Genomic DNA, 16,545 nt, shown 5'->3' with positions numbered 1-16,545 from the left:
ATTATGATTATTAGTCTTTTTTTTTAATACAGCTCATCATCCCAGGAGCATTACAAATGCAAGGTGAATGAATGAACTTTCACAATGACTAACATGTTGGCTGAAATCAGTTCCACACACAAGACAGAGAACCGGGAAGAGTGAAAGAGTATAAAGTTATAATGTCCTGTTGCTACAGTAACAAAATGTCATTGGCTTACTGGTGTAAAACAATACATTGTAGCTCCTTTGAGCCTTGGAGTTCAGCTAGCTAATGTGGGGCCCCGGGTGCTCTCCTTCTGGAGGCCCTGGAAGAGAGGGTCTGTCTCTGCGTTCTTCCCATCTTCCTGAGGCCACTTGCTTTCCTTGCTGGTAGGCCCTTCTGACATCTTCAGAGGCAGCAGATGGAGCCTAGCTCTTCCTAACTCCCTGCCTCCTTCTCACCAGGACCCTTCGGACTGCAGGAGCCCTGCATGCCATTCTGGTTCGCATCCCAAGCTCCTCGACTCAACCACAGCTGAAAAGTCCCTTTTGAGTGCCAGTCAACATTCCCAGGCCCCTGGGTTTGGGATGTGGACATCTTTGGGAAATCATTATTCCATTTACATTAGGACTAAACCTAGATCCTAAGTGCAAGGAAAGTGGGAGGCTATGGATAGAGAGGCTTTTCTCTGGTAAGTCAGCCCAGGGATTATACATATCTGGGTAATGAATCTGGGGGGAGGGGAGAGACGGGGGTGGGGTGGGGTGCAGTGGTAAGAGCTGACTCACTTCATCTGGTAGAGGTTATTTGTGCCTCTGTGGTCGATGTCATGACAGAAGGCAGCAGTGACCATGGCCAAGGCCTCCAGATCAGTGAAGTACCGCTTCAGCTTTCCTGTCTGGAAGGATATTAGAGGTATAAGTCACTACCGTTTAGTGGGACAGAGCAAGACAAGCAAGACAGAGAGACAGGTGGACAGGCAAGGCTGGAGTCTACACATGTAAGTCTGCTCCCTTGTTTTCACTTTTGAGGCAGTGTCTCTTGTATCTCAGGCTTGCTTAGAACTCAATAAAAATTTTTGCTATACTTCTCTCTCTCTCTCTCTCTCTCTCTCTCTCTCTGTGTGTGTGTGTGTGTGTGTGTGTGTGTGTGTGTGTGTGTGTGTGTGTGTTTGCTTGTATGTGCCACAACACATATGTGGAGGTCAAAGGGCAACTTTTGGGAGCTGGTTCTCTCTCTCTCTCTACCAACAGTTCATGGGGATAGAACACAACTCATCAGGCTTAGCAGCAAGCACCTCTACCCACTAAGCCATCTTGTAGGTCCGGACATAGAACTTTCTATGTAGCTGAAGATGACCTTGAATGTCTGGTCCTCCTGCTTCCACTCCTGAGGGCTGAAATTACAGGCACGAGCCACCATGCACAGTTGGGGGACTAAACCCAGGGATCTGTACGTGTTAGGCCAGCACTCTACCAAGCGAACTATGTTCCCGGCCAGGTCTGATCTCATTCTGTTTCCAGCTCCACGGGGTGACCTGTGGATTGCTCCACTCAGGCTGTAGAGTTTCAGTACCGAACTGAGACAATTTCAGGTAAACAGGGACGCTGAGCAGCCTAGTCCCATGTCATCCTATCGGACCTCTGTAGCTGTGCCCTGGAAGTGGCGGGGGTTGGTTGGATGTAATGATCATTGAAAACCTTGCAGCCATTATGTCACCGTGAAGTCTTTGAACACGGCCAAACTTGTAGAGCTGCCTTTCCAAAACTGGTCTACCAGTCAAGGTACACCCAGGATTCTTCTCTGGGGATGATTCAAATATCTCAGTGTTGTTTGTGCTGAGGTTGATGTGAAGGTGGGGAGAACTCTGTACAGCTGACACTGACCCCATGAAGGAAGCCAAATTGCCAGGTGTGGTGATGCCTGCATGCCTATGATGATGGAGGCGGGAAGATCAGTAGTTCTAGGTCATCTTCAAGCTACATAGAGAGCTTAAGGCAAGACTGAGTGACATGAGACCTTGTATCAACACACACATACACACTAAACACACACACAGACACACACACAGACACACACACACACACACACACACACACACACACACACACAGGTAGGGGGTAGGGGGAGACAGAAGAAAAGGGAAAGGAAGAAAAGCCAAATTTAAGATTGCTGGCATCACTCTCTGTGGCCTAGCTAGAACTCCTGCTCCCAAGTCCTAGTATATAGGTGTTGCTGGTCACAAGGGGCAGGAATGTAGACAAGGAGCTTAAGCGGTATGGAGAAACACTTTCCATGAGCTATGATGATCTCTGAAATTTCTGAGTAAAAAATATTGACGCAGTCATACCAAAGCCACCCAAAGACATTGTAGCAATGTTTGTCATAGTAAAAGATTAAAAAGCAACCTTCATATTCAACAATAGGGTGTTGGATAAAGAAATTATAGTACAGCAATTACAATCAGCCCTCTGTATGTATGGGCTCCATATCTGTGGGTCTAACCAGTTGTGGACCCAAAAGATATTTTTTAATTGACTTCAAGGTTGAACTGAGCTACATTCCAAGACCCTATCTTAAACAAGAATATACAGGAGGCAGAGATTCCACACAAATACTCTCCTGCTTTATGTAAGGGACTTGACCATACACAAAGTTTTGGTATGAGGAGGTGTCCTAGAACAAACCCCCTCCACACACACAGATTGCAAAGGACAAGTGTTTTGTGCAGCAGTAAAAAACTTAATTGGATGCACCTTGTAGACACTATGCTAAGTTAAATAAGTCAGACACAGAACAAATTCTTTATGATTCTACTTATAACAATATCTAGAGTGGTCAAGTTTATAGAGAGAGAAGGTTAAGTGGTGTTGCCTAGGGGCTAGGAGAAACTAGCATTATTGTTTGATGGGTACAGAGCTACTGTTTGAGAAGGTGAATGTCCCAGAGATGATCATGGCAAACACAGCATAACATTGTGAATGTACTTAATGTCCCTGGATTGTACATCTAAAAATGACTTCAGTGGTAACTTTTATGTTTCATATAGTAGAAGATGTGTTTTATGTGGGTATGTGTTTATATATTAAAAGAATCTTGGGGCTGCAGAGATGGCTCAGCAGATAAAAATTCTGGCTGCTCTTCTATAAGACCCAGGTTCAATTCCCAGCACCCAGATGGTGGCTCACAATAGTATAAAACTCCAGCTCCAGGGGATCTGATGATTTCTTCAAGTCCCTTTAGGCATTGAATACATATGGTGCACTGTGCAGACAAAATACTCATCCACAGAAAATAAAAATAAATTTTAAAAAATCTGGTATGGGGGCTGGAGAGATGGCTCAATGGTTAAGAATAATGGCTGTTCTTCCAGAGGACCTGGGTTCAAGTCCCAGTACCCACATGGCAGCGCACAACTGTCTGTAAGTTCAGATCTCCAGGATCTGACACCTTCACACCAATGAATATATAATAAAGTTAAAATAAATAAAAAAAAATCTGGTTAACGGATATAATGGAAGAACATAACAATGTATGGTATATATTTTTTCAAATATATATATATATATATATATATATATATATATAGAGAGAGAGAGAGAGAGAGAGAGAGAGAGAGAGAGAGAGATTATAGATTATTCCATTGGTCACAAAAATAAATGGCATGTATGCTGTGTGTGTATGTATGTGTGTGTGTCTGTTGTACAAAAAGAAAATTTGGTAAGATTTATGACCTGCCTATTCTTGGAATTTTGTTGTTGTTTGTGTTTTGAGAGAGCCTTGCTAGGTGGTGGAGGCTAACCTGCTCTGGCCTCCTGCGTGTCCTGATTACAGGCATGCCCCACCACACCCAGCTTTTTCGTGGAGCTCTTTTTATGCTTGTATTACTTCTGCAATTCTTTTCTTTTCCCCCCAATAGTAGGAATTGAACCTCCTAGGCAAGTACTCTCTCACTAAACTACATTCCCAGACAGAACTTCACAATTCTTAAAAGTCAATACATAAAAATGGCCTTGCTGGGACTGCCCCATCCCACAGCCCTCCGTACCACCAGCAAGGAGAACATGGTCTGTCCCACGTTGAAGCCGTGCCGCCAGTTGTGGTAAGTGATCCTCCGGTAGCCCTTGCTCAGTGAGTACATGAAGCGCACCAGGGCCTGTGAACATACATGTCAGTGAGGCAGCATGCACCTGCCCAGGTGGCCAGGACCTCCCTCGGGAGACCCAAGGTCCTCCGACCCCATCAGTGACCCAAACAGTGCAAAGGAGCCACAGATGAAGAAGCATTAGGAAAGTCATCTACTGCTCGACACTCTGACAGCAGGTGTTAGAGACAGGTAACCATGAGCTGCCCACATCCTTCACAGACTGAGCTTCATCGGTGATCCCTAAAAGTGCCTGGGGCGCAACTGTCCTGGGAGAAAGGACTGTTGAATCCCATCATTCTCAAGTGAGAGTGTACTTCGGAATCACTGGAGGTCCCGTTAGGGTCAGATTTCTTAGAGCTGATAGCACGTTCTATGTCTGGGACTATGGGATGTATGGGTGTGTAAAGCATCTCGACAGTGTTTTGGGCAGGACTGATGTGGTCTAGGCAGATACTTTGAGAACCACTACCTTCAAGGTCTAGAAGGTTTTGTGCACCCTTTCCTTCACACACATTCTCCCACAGTGTCCTTTGTAAGGAAGCCTGCAGTGAAAGAGGCCTGTTTCTATGAACTTAGCGAATGTCTGCCACCCACGCGAGAACTTCAGGACCTTGATCCAGAAGAGCAGTGCCTTCTCTAACAGAGACCCAGCCAAGCCCTAGGCACATTCTCTGAATCCCAAATGGCAGAGCACACAATCTTCCCACATGCTCTATAGACCAAGCTGCTCTTTTAAAGTCAAGGAGGGACAAGGGTGGGGGGTGGGGTGGGATGGGGGAGTGATCTGGATGTAGCAACTCCCACCTGGAGTCCCAGCACACCGGAGACTGAGGCAGGACCAACAGCCACAAGTTCAAGGCCAGACTAGACTACACGATGAACTCTGAGCTAGAAGGGGCTGCAGAGTGCGGACCGGCGGCGAGTGGCTCCGGGCCTCACCTCTTGTGGGATGTGGAACTTGTCCACCACTCGGAGCTCATAGTACATCTGTATGCCGCACTTCACCAGCTCAAGCTCCGTGAGGGGCAGGTCGCTGAAGTGGAACTTGTTGATTTCATATTTCTCAGCATCTGGAAGTTCTCCTTGCTGGATGGGAGCGGAGTCCAGTGATTAAGGGGCACAGTGTGTTCCTGGGCCCCTCCCCCAGGTCTGCTGAGAGAAGCCAAGCAGGGTGAAGGGATGCCCAAACCCTGTTGCACCAGGGTCAAGCTGCTCACCAGGATCTCAGCCAGCTCCTCCTCCTCACATTCCCACGGCTCTTTCCCATACACCTCTCTGGTTTTCTGCCGTGAACAAAAAAAGCAGAGAAAATGCAATAGGTTATTGTCTCAGGAACTCAAGGAGACCTCCACATCCCACTTCTGCTTTGCTCTTTCCTCCAGCAGAAGCGCCCATTCAGAGACTGCTGTTTGGCATTTATTGACAAATCAGTCCTGGGCTTCAGAGCCATGGAGGCCTACATTCAAATTCAGGTTGTGAAACCGGGCGGTGGTGGCGGTGGCGCACGCCTTTAATCCCAGCACTTGGGAGGCAGAGGCAAGTGGATCGCTGTGAGTTTGAGGCCAGCTTGGTCTACAGAGCTAGTTCCAGGACAGCTAGGACTGTCACACAGAGACCCTGTCTCGGAAAACCAAAACAAACAAACAAACCAAAAAAAAAAATTCAGGCTGTGAATAGAAAAAACACTTTCTAGCTGTGTTACCAAATGCCTTTGAATCTTAATTCTGCCATCTATTAAATGGGAATAATCAAAGCCTATAACTGATCATTTGATTGTTCAGTCTTTTTTTTTTTTTTTTTTTAATATGGGAACCCATACAAGGCAAGCATGTTAGCATTGAGCTATATCCCCAGGATTTTGTTTTTTGAGACAGGGTCCCACTGTGCAGCCCAGGCTAGCTCAGATTTGCTGGCCTGCAACATCCCACCCTCCAGCCTCGGCTTCCTGAATGTTGGGATCATGGGTATGCTCCACCACACCTGGGTCTTGTTTTTAAACCAAGTATGTGAAGTAGCCAGACACGGTGGAACACATCTGCAATCCCAGCATCAGAGGCTATGGCAGGGGGATCTTAGACTTGAAGGCACCGGAAGCTATACAGAGAAGCCCAGGCTATATAGTAAAACTATCCCTGAACAAACGAAAGTACAACTAACATAAGTGTGTAAGGTGTTGTCACAGTGTAGCACTAACAAAATAATTTTGCTATTAATATTTTTATTGTTACTAATGACTGAGAATTATAAAAGTTTGACCGCAGTCTTGATTCTTTCATTTGCTGTGTGACCTGAGACAAGCTCCTTCCCTCTCTGGGCCTTTTCCCCCTTGTGCCAGATCAAGGGGCCCCGTTAATTGTTTCTGATTTCTTGATCCAGAGTGAAATCCGTTAATTTCCAACTGCTTTCACTGAAGCTATGTGTCCTTCTGGTTCACATATACAGCATCTGACTGGCACTGTGGCCTGAATCAAGTAAACCCTGAGGCATCTAAACATAGTTTCATCTAAACTTGGTGTTTTCTCCTGCGAATTGACCGTGAATGGATAAGAAATAATAAGATTTTCTCTAGCGTCTTCTAAGATTAAGAACTGGCCTTGGGATGGGGATCTAGGTCAGTGGTGGAGAGCTTATCCAGCATGCATAAAGCCCTGGGTTACTGCAGAACCTATGCATAGTTGTGCACACCTGTAATCTCAGGTAAAGAGAGGCAAGGGGATCAGAGGTTCAAGGTCGTTCTCCAGTACAGAGCAAGTCTGAGGCCAGCCAGGGCTACGTGAGTCCTTTTCTAAAGAAAGCAAAGCAAAGAAAACCCGGAATGCACATGCAGCCCCAGCACTGGGAGGCGGAAGTAGGAGGATTGGCTAGCCTGGACTACTTATGTCTCAGAAAACAAAAGAAGAAAGGGAAAGGGAAGAAAGTGGGAGGGGAGGGGAGGGGAGAGAAGGGGAAGGGGAGGGAGGGGAGGGAAGGGAAGGAGAGAGAAGGGGGAGAGAAGGAGAGGGGAGGGGAGGGGGGAGAGAAGGGGGGAGAGAAGGGGGAGAGAAGGGGGAGAGAAGGGGAGGGGAGGGAAGGTAAGAAGGAAAGGGAAGGGAAGGGGAAGGAAGGGAAGGGGAAGGAAGGGAAGGGGAGGGGAGTGAAGGGAAGGGAAGGGGAAGGGAGGGAAGGGAAGGAGAGGGAGGGGAGGGGACGGAAGGGAAGGGAAGGAAGGGAAGGGAGACCTCTGAAACATTGGTTTGGGATGTTTCAGTGTGTGATGTGAATAACCAATGTCTTGGGATTTCAGCTGGGTATCGTATCCCAAGCCACTGGACTAACTCAATTTGTTGGTAGGCTCTTGGTTTATTTAGCACCAACCTCTCCAGGCACAATGAACCACCGACCCTCATGCATCCGTTTCCCCATTCACGATAGCACCCCTGCTACACGAGAGCTTCTATACTGTTCCGGTGGGGGCCTGCTGCCTCCTGAGCCATCCATTAAGAATAGGAGTTCATTTTCCTGACCAAGGTCAAGTGAGAACTCTTCTCATACTAGATGATTGGAGGCCAAGTCCTCTCCCTCTTTGGGGTCTCAATCTCTTCGTCTCTGCATTAGTTAAGGAATCCTTCCCTGCTCCCCATGGGGCTAATGCATGTGAAGCCTGGAACATATCCATAAATGGGAATTTGCTGTGTGGACTGTATTTTGTCTTGAGACAGGATTTTACGAAGCTCAGGCTAGCTTCAAACTCACTATGCAACCAAAGATGACTTTGAACTCTTGACTCTGCATCTCTCAGGAGCCACGATGACAGTGTGCTCTACCATGCTGAAGTTGTACAGCACTCAGGATCAAACCTGGAGCTTCGTGATGCTAGGCGAGCACTCTGCCACTGAGCCTCAGCTCCATCCCTAAATTACAAAGTGGTGTAATTATGGAAAGGTTTCCTACTCTCTCTGAACTACCTCTCTGCTCGCCAAACTCTGTCACATGTGTGGGACTTTTAAGTGAATGACCCTATAGAAGGAAGGCTCTAAGAAATGGCCCCGATCCACAGGTTTGCCAGATATAAGCATCCAGCCAGAGTAAGGGCTGAGATTGGTTGCCACGGTCTCTAGTGCCAAGTCAGTCTTGAGCCCAGGGAAATGTGGGCTTCTAGTGCTGTCAAGACCCAAGGTAGAGGTGACCCTGCAAGGGATTCTGCTCCTGGGGCAATCATTAATGGCTACTCTCTGATGCTCACCTATCCATCCATTCAGCTTTGAGGCCTGTCACATCTCCGTGCTAGGTGGGAGAGACAGGGATGAACCCACTTATGCCAGGCTGTGCCTCCTGGGCTTCACGCCTGGCCTCAGGCTGGCACGTCTCCATGGCATACTCTACCAGAAGTGGAAACAAGGGACGGCAGCTACGCACCAAGATCGTCTGGATTTCCTCGTTATCACACCTCACGTGGTATTTTACGATGTCCTGGAAGATATCCTTCCTGTTTTCAAGTCTGTTCATGGACTCGTAGGTGTCAGGGTTCAAGACTGACCAGCCCAGGAACTGAGTCAAAGACTGTGAAGAAAGAGAGAATTAGAGGCAAAGGCAGCCTGGGTCCTGATGCTGACTGAGGGTAAGACTGTTGAGACCTCTGTTTTGTCAGCTATAAAGTGGGTTTGCAAAGCTGTCGGGGGCAGGCAAGCTATGATAAAGTAATGGAAGCAAATGCATTTTAAACGAAGGTTTATAAAACAAACAAAAAAAAAAAAAAAAAAAAAAAAAACGTCACAAAGGGAATTGTGTGGAGTAAACCGGAAGTACATAGGAACTCTGTGCTTTCTGTTCAGTTCTCACATGAACCTAAAACTGCCCCCAAGAGTGAAGTAAATTAATGACATGGGGCAGTGAGGAAGGGGCATGGAAAAATGGCTCTCAAGGCTCCTCAGAACTACGGCCTCCCATCCTTCCTTGCGGTCAGGCAGTTGCACACTAGGGTCCCACCACGAAGCTCTGGAGACCAAGCCTGAGGCCGGCGGACTCGGAACCCCACCCGCCAAGGGCCGCCCAGCATTGCACACCTCCATGAGGGTCTCGTCCATGTCATCAAAGGGCTTCCCATCTTTGCGGTTGTAGAATGTGGCCACGCCAACGATCTCTTCCTTCTTGTTGACGATTGGCATGGACAGCACGTTTTTAATCATCCATCCAGACTCATCCAGGGGCTCTTTCTACAAGAGAACGGCAGGGCTGCAGGCTCCCCCACTCCCATGCTGCACAGGTAGCTGGGGTAGACTCGGGGCTGTGGCTGGACCTCAATGGCCTGGCTCAGCTCTGAGAGGACAGAACTCGGATCTCGTGTGGCTTTAGCTGCCTACAAACACTGTGAACTCCCTATGCCAGGAACTATGGTTCCCATCCCTAAGATGTCAGGCTTGGCAAGTGCCAGGCATGGTGTTAGATGTCAGGATCAGAAATATCCCAGACAGGAAGTAGCCTAGGCACTGGTCCTGAGGTCAGAAAGTTTGCAAGGCCAAAAAAATGCATGTGTCTTGAAATTAAAAGGGACCTTGGCATTTACTCAATTAGCATCTTCTCCCCTTCCCAAGAAAGCAGGCAGATCCTAGTGTGTTCTAACGCTCTTTCCAGAGAAAGGAAAAAAAAGTCCCGTGGCTAAGAGAACAAATAAAAATGGCTTACCTGGAATGCAAAAAAGTCCTCTGCAGGAGCATTCATTATATTGCAGATCTGCAAGCCGGGAGGGGAATAATGCAGCTGGTCAGAGCTGAGCAAGAGCCTCCAAGTCCTACTCACTGTTCAGAACACATGTCCTTGCCCAAGGTGGCACTGTCCTCATCAGGTGGACAGATTCAAAATGACTCAGGGTTACTAACTGAGGTTACCAGGTAGGAAAGGTCACTTGTTAGAGTTTACTTCTGTACATTCTCAAGGCATTCCTAGGCTTTAGAAAAGCTAAATGTACAGCGTCATTATTAATAACTGTACAGTATCCCATTTTGTGGTTCTTTTGTTAGGTATTTGGGTGTTCAGGTACGTGTGTGTGCGCGCGCGCACATGCATGTGTTGTTTTCTTTTGGGGATACAATCCCATTACATAGCCCTGACTGGTTTGGAATTTGGAGCCAACCTGTCTCTGCCTCCTAAGGGCTGAAGTCACAAACATGTTCCATCAAGCTACTCTAAGCATCTTTGGCTCAGTTACATTAGAGCTCTGTTTTGTTTGTTTGGCAGGAAGGAATTCTTTCCTTGGGCTGTAAAATAGATTAAGAAACAAAAAGTGTTTTAACTCTAAATCTATATTGCTAGATTTCTCTCTTGAAGACTAAAACAATCTGATCCCTCTGGAGCATCTATAATGGGACAACTACACACAGCTGTGTAGTGTGTACACTGCACAAGACACTGGCTGAGTGCTGAAATCCACCTGTGGAGGCATGCCTTCTTTCAGTTCTCAAAACATTCCCACATGGCCCATGAGTGCCCATTGCAGAGGTAGGGTAACCTGGTCTCAGAGGGAGAGCAGTCCCTGCTCCTTTCTAAGTACTGCTCGTGCACTGTAGCCTCCTTCCTGCCTCTGCAAGGACCGTGTCCATCAGATGCCCTTACTCCCTTCTCATTGTTGCTCTCTCCCAGGGCTGTTTCCCCTCAGCCCGGAACAAGCTCCAATCTCTCCCACAACTTTGCTAAGCTTCCTTCAGTTGACACAATCACCATAGCAACCACCCAGGCAAGCATTCTCCTCCTTTCTCTTGCATTCTGTGCCTGCTCATTGACCACCATTCCTCAGTGGCCCCTTGCTGGCTTTTGCTTCCACTTTGCCACGGAATCTGCTTTCGCTGGGGCTGCCAAGGGCCTCAGTGCTGTGGTGGGACTCCTGCTTCTTTCTCATCAGATCCCTGTGCTACATCCATGAAGTCTCTCACGCTGCTTCCTTGGTTACCATGGTGCTGCCTCTCCTGGATCTCCAAACATTTTGACCTCTCCTGTTTGGTCTTCACAGAATCCTCTCTCCCCACCTGCTCTGGAAACCCTGGCATCTCTCTGTATTGCACCAGATGATCTCTCCCTTGGAGCCTTAATCTGTACCTGTGGTTTCCAACACTGCCTGACCCCGACCGACCGAGACTCCCCATCTCTGTCTCTGCCCTACTCTCTCCATGGTATCAGAACCGTCTCTTCATCCACCTGCTGGACATGCTCCTAAGAAATGTCTCCACTTCTTCTCGACCGAAAGTGACTTGTCATTGTATACCCCAGCTCAACAACCACGATGTCCAGCCATCCGGAAGTTTAAGATTCGCTCTGTCCTGTTGCTCCTCTGCCCTCTGGCTTCGTCACCAAGTCCTGCCAGCTTTGCCTTCTCCGTGTGAGACCCGACCCTGTATCCTCTTCTCTGTGTCTCATCTCTGTTGGAGTTGTATTCAATGAGCACATTTAACAGGGGCCTGGGTCACCATCAGTACCTAGCGACTGTGTCTGTCTGCCTTCATCAAGATTGGTTTTTGTTGATTTGTTTGAGAGTCTCATTAACTGGACTCAAACTCACTCTGTGGCCAAGGGTGACCTTGAACTTCTGATCCTCTTGCCTCCACCTCTTGGGTGCTAGGGTTTCAGGAGTGGACCACCATAACCGGTTTAATGAAGTGCAGAACTTCAAGTGCGAGCATTCCTAGCCACTCCCCCAGCTACTGTGTGCATGCGCGGGCAAGATGCTTAGTCGTCCCAAGGCCTTACATCCTATGTCTTATGTAATCTGCACACAGTGTGATCACATAATCTATGCGCATGCGTGGCGTAGCTACGTAAGCTCGTATGCACCTGTGGGGGTTCCACGAATTCCTTCTCTCTCTTCCTACACGGTCATTCCATAAGCCTATGCACATCTTTCCTATTCCCTTCCCTTAATAAACTCTTATTGTAGTGGATTTTGTTGTACCTCATGGCTTTTCCCCGCACGGTAAACAGTGCCACTTAATGAATGACATTGTACCACTTAATAAGTAACATCAAGCATATCCGGCAAGCACCCTATGCCTGAGCCACATCCCCGGCCCCTTCCTTGGAGATTCCTATCACGTCTTACTTGAGTTGTACTCTTCTCAGGCTGCCTCCAGGCACCTATGGATTAAAGTCCCAGCCTTCGATCCAAGTGACATCCAAGGCCCACTAGATCTGGCTCTTTCCTCCCTCTCAAGCCACCAGGAAATCTGTCTTCTTGTCTCAGACCTAATCCTCCAATAACACTAAGCACATACAGCAGGTTGCTCCCAGTCTCCGCACCAGGGCTGCGTGCCGTAGAGTCTGGATACGGAGGGCCCCCAAAGTCTCACGGGTGAAAAGCTTGGTCACCAATGAGACCCTGCTGGGAAGTAGCAGAGACTTTTAAGAGGCGAGTGGGCCTATGAGGTGCTCTTCCACTTAATGGAGCACGCCCCCGAAGGGAACCGTGGGATCCACACCTCATTACCCTGTCTCCTTTTGGTTTTCTGGCCATCTAATTACCATGGTGGACTGCTTTCCCATAGACGAAAATGGCACATGGGGGTGACATGTATGTAGCTAACAGACATGACCCTGCTCTGGGACACAGGAGAGAGCACATCGTCATTCCACACTCGACCCTGAGTGGGTGCGACACTGTTTTGGTCTAAATATGAAATGTCCTCACAGGCTTTGGGGTTGACAGCTTGGTCTCAGCTGGAGGAGCTGTTTTGGGAGGCAGGGCCTGGCTAGAGGAAACAGGTCACTGGAGGTGTGGTTTTCAAAGTTACGTGCGGTTCCTGGCCAGGTATTTTGTCACATCAGTATGGCAGGAGATGACACACTGGTGCTTTGCTGTTTCTGTGGGTGGGAGGGGGAGGCTGGGAATGGCAATTAAGTCTGGTGTAAGAGCTTGCTTCTTGGTGTCTGGGGAGCCTGGCAGGTCAGCTAGTCATGACGTGGTCCCTGACGTATTTGCGCAAGTTTCTGTCGTCAGTGACGCTATACACCTTTCTGTGTAAGAATGATTTTTCTATATTTGCTAATTTCCCCCAAATGTCAATTATCTGCTCTTTTCTGTGGGTCGGCTGTTGAGTGAACTAGAAAAACAAGAAACTCTGGCTCGAAAGAGTCACACTAGCCCTCACTTTCCCCCCAATCTTCATTCAGAATCTTTTTGCCGTCCTACTGAATCATACTCTTGCCCCCCCCCCAATGTATCACTTACCAGACCGTTTTGGGCCACGTAAGTGGGGAGACCACTTACTAGAGCCCAGTGGTCAGCAGGCGGGTTCCTGTAAAGGCCAAGGACAAATAAACAGTGACTTACAAGTCAGGGACTGTGCCTCCCCACTTTCCACCTGCACAGTCCCCCACTTCCATCCCCTGCCGCTGTCTCAGCCCCAAAGGCTGGCCAGCCATCTACTGTACATCCAGAAATGGAAAAGAAGGTCACAAATAGGACATTTCCCTGATCGTCCACGAGGCTGAACTATCCAGACATTCATTCTACGGATTGTTAGAGACTGTGGCGCGTAAGCCCTGTCTTCCCTGGTGAAGTGAGGAGGTGGTGAGCTCCTGCCACGGACTAAGCCCGAAGCTAATACTTTAATACTCATTTCTAGGAACAACAGCACTGTATTTCCTGGGCTTACAGTTACATGCTATATGACAATGCTTCAGTCAACAGTGGGTCACCCACATGTCAGTGGTCCTAGAAGATGTATCACCCGGTGATATCATAGCCTCTTTACTGTGCATTGGTACAATGGCAAAACCACCCGGCAATGCCGTTCTCAAAATGTGTCCCCTACCTTGAGGAGACACATGATTTTATTACTTTGGCTCAGTTATTGTGAGAAAAAAAAATACACCCATTTAGAAAAATGCATAACCATCATCATCACTCATTAGAAAGTGGACTTGGGGGGGGGGAAGAAAGTGGACTTGGGGCTGGAAAGACAGCTAAAAAGGGTAAGAGCACTTGAGCACAATCTGAGGACTGAATTCAGATCCCCAGACCCCATGTAAAAGGCTGAGTGTGGCTCCACATGCCTATGGCTATAGCACAGGAGCAGGGGGTTGGGGGTGGGGAGATGGCTGGGGCTTGCTAGCCTCCAGCCTGGCTGCAGGTTCAAGAGAGACAACAACACAAGAGAATCAGACAGAGTGTGATAGAAAGGGACACTCGAAATCCTCCTCTGGCCTCAGAATGTGCACATGCATGCATGCTTTTCTGAGGCATTTTCCCACCTGGGTCTGTTTCCCTGTACTCACTAACCTGATTGGCCTGTTTGTCAACTTCATTTAGAAGGAATTATCCAGTGCTTATTATTTCGTTTGGCTTCTTTTTCATGTTGGGCATTTTTCCTTCTTGCCACGGTAGCCCAATTTATTCATTCACATGTTGCTGGTCACCTTTTAGCTCCTCTCCCAGTTTGAGAGTAGGTGAAACAGCACCACTAACTCAGCTCTGTATATCGTCGAGTGTGTCTCTGAATTATTGGTGAGGCGTGCTGAATTAATAAAACACTGGGGCAGGGCTGGAGAGATGGCTCAGTGGTAAAGCCCTGGCTAATGGTGACTGCAGCGGTAGGCAGAGACTGGATCCCAAGAGCAAACTACTAAACTCCAGGTTCACATGAGAGACCAAGAAGACACCCAACATCAACCTCTAGCCTCTACATATGCACACACGTGTATACATTCACAGCATATGAACCTGCATGTACACATATGCGTATACACATGTAAAAAAAATAAACATGGAGGAAAGCTGTGACTTGTGATAATGTAAAAGACATAAAATGAGTCTATTAAGTATGAAGCTAGGAAAGGGGGTAGAAGCTAGGAGTCGTGGCTCCCGCCTATAATCCCAGCACTTGGGAGATGGAGGCAGCAGAATCAGAAGCTAAAGGCCAGCCTCTGCTTTATGGCAAGTTCTAGGTCAGCCTGGGCTACATGGGACTCTGTTTTTTTTAAAGGGGAGAGGGGTGGGGGAGAAAAAATAAGATTTAAAAGGAAAAGAAAAGAAGGTTAGCGAGCAGGGTGTTTGAAGAATACACACTTGAAAAACTAAAGAGGAAAAAAATTGTGCTCAGGAAAACTCAGACCTAGGCATGGTGGTACACATCTGTAATCCCAGGACTCAGGCATGAGGATTATGAGTTGGAGGCCAGCCAGGGATAGTGAGACTTTATTTAAAGAGAAAAAGAGGGAGAGAAAGGGAGGGAGAAAGGGGTGGTGGTGGCAAAGAACTGTTACTTTAATAATTTTTTTATATGCATGGGTGTTTTGTCTACATGTATGTCTGTACACCATGTGAGTGTCGGATGCCCTTTGAACCTGTGGAGTTACAAACGCACCATGTGGGTACTGTAAACTGAACCCAGGTCCTCTGGAAGAGCAGCCACTGCTCTTAACCACTGAGCCATCTCGTCATCCCCAGAACCAGTAGTTATACAAACAGGAATGCACTGGAATAGAGAACCCAGCAACAGGGGAATGTGAGATGAAGAGGCCTAACTTAGCATCTGTGCAGCCATGACAGGGCTAGGACTGGGACTAGGCCTCACCCTTACAATAACCAGGAAAAGCCACAAACTGTACCCTGCAGGAGACCAATCAGAATTGAGACAAACAAGTACTAAATGCTCTAAAACATAAAGGATAGTTTACATAATCTGTATGTATTTTGCCAATTTCCTTGTAGCAACGCCAGTACCAATCACTTTTTGACAAGACTTCTGTTACCTCACTCCTGCCCAATCAGGAGTTCAACCTCCATCTGAATCTTAGAATCCCCCTACACCTCCATTTCTTTACTCCTTAAAAACCCTGCCTCAGGGGTTGGGGATTTAGCTCAGTGGTAGAGTGCTTGCCTAGCAAGTGCAAGGCCCTGGGTTTGGTCCTCAGCCGGGGTGGAGGGTGGGGGTGGGTGGGGGTGGGGGTGGGGAGGTGTTGGGCACAAAACCCTGCCTCAACCTATCTTGATGCTCTCTCCCTGATCCAACCACTAGGTCGGAATGGATGGGAAGCCCAAGCTTAAGCTTGCAATAAAGGCTCTTTACTTTTGCATACGAACTGGGACTCCTGATGATCTCTGGGGGGTTCACGACATTTTCCATCCTCAACTAGCAGAAGACAGACCTGAGAACTGCTTCTCTGAGTGACAGAGGAGTATTTTAGGATTTGACCTGGTGGCCAAGGCTGAGTCAGCATTTCCAGGTCTCTCCACTGTTTGAGGATTAGAGCAAAGCAGGGTAAATCCCTTCAGCTTTCTGGCTCTGCAGGGAGGGGGCAGCGGCTAAAGGTGTGGCCCTCTCCACTGATGGCAGCTTAAGGAGCCTGCAGTTAAGGTGAGAAAGTGAGACCGTCTCCAGGAAGAGTTCTGGGGGTGGTTCTCGGTCCAGGGAGGGATTCCGGGAGATGAGTTTTCTGGAATATGCTGCTGCCCAAAACAGCTCAAGCTTAT

At 47.9% G+C, this 16,545-nt stretch overlaps 1 protein-coding gene across 2 annotated transcripts in view; it reads right to left on the bottom strand.

Annotated features, from left to right (window-relative positions):
- Positions 1-16,545, bottom strand: part of Pde6a (phosphodiesterase 6A) — a 63,249-nt gene that overhangs the window by 21,180 nt on the left and 25,524 nt on the right. For both annotated transcript variants that reach the window (XM_059246175.1, XM_059246177.1), the window contains 8 exons: positions 13,300-13,366; positions 9,771-9,818; positions 9,152-9,301; positions 8,505-8,648; positions 5,327-5,392; positions 5,049-5,195; positions 4,011-4,118; positions 751-860 (listed from right to left, as the gene is read on the bottom strand). In XM_059246175.1, the coding sequence (XP_059102158.1) occupies positions 751-860; positions 4,011-4,118; positions 5,049-5,195; positions 5,327-5,392; positions 8,505-8,648; positions 9,152-9,301; positions 9,771-9,818; positions 13,300-13,366 (840 nt within the window). The remainder of the gene's footprint in view (positions 1-750; positions 861-4,010; positions 4,119-5,048; positions 5,196-5,326; positions 5,393-8,504; positions 8,649-9,151; positions 9,302-9,770; positions 9,819-13,299; positions 13,367-16,545) is intronic.

The sequence above is a fragment of the Peromyscus eremicus genome, chromosome 19, assembly GCF_949786415.1.
Source record: "Peromyscus eremicus chromosome 19, PerEre_H2_v1, whole genome shotgun sequence".
In the NCBI taxonomy this organism is placed as follows: domain Eukaryota; kingdom Metazoa; phylum Chordata; class Mammalia; order Rodentia; family Cricetidae; genus Peromyscus; species Peromyscus eremicus.
Note: the sequence above shows the minus strand (reverse complement) of the source record. Positions and strands in the feature narration are given on the sequence as shown.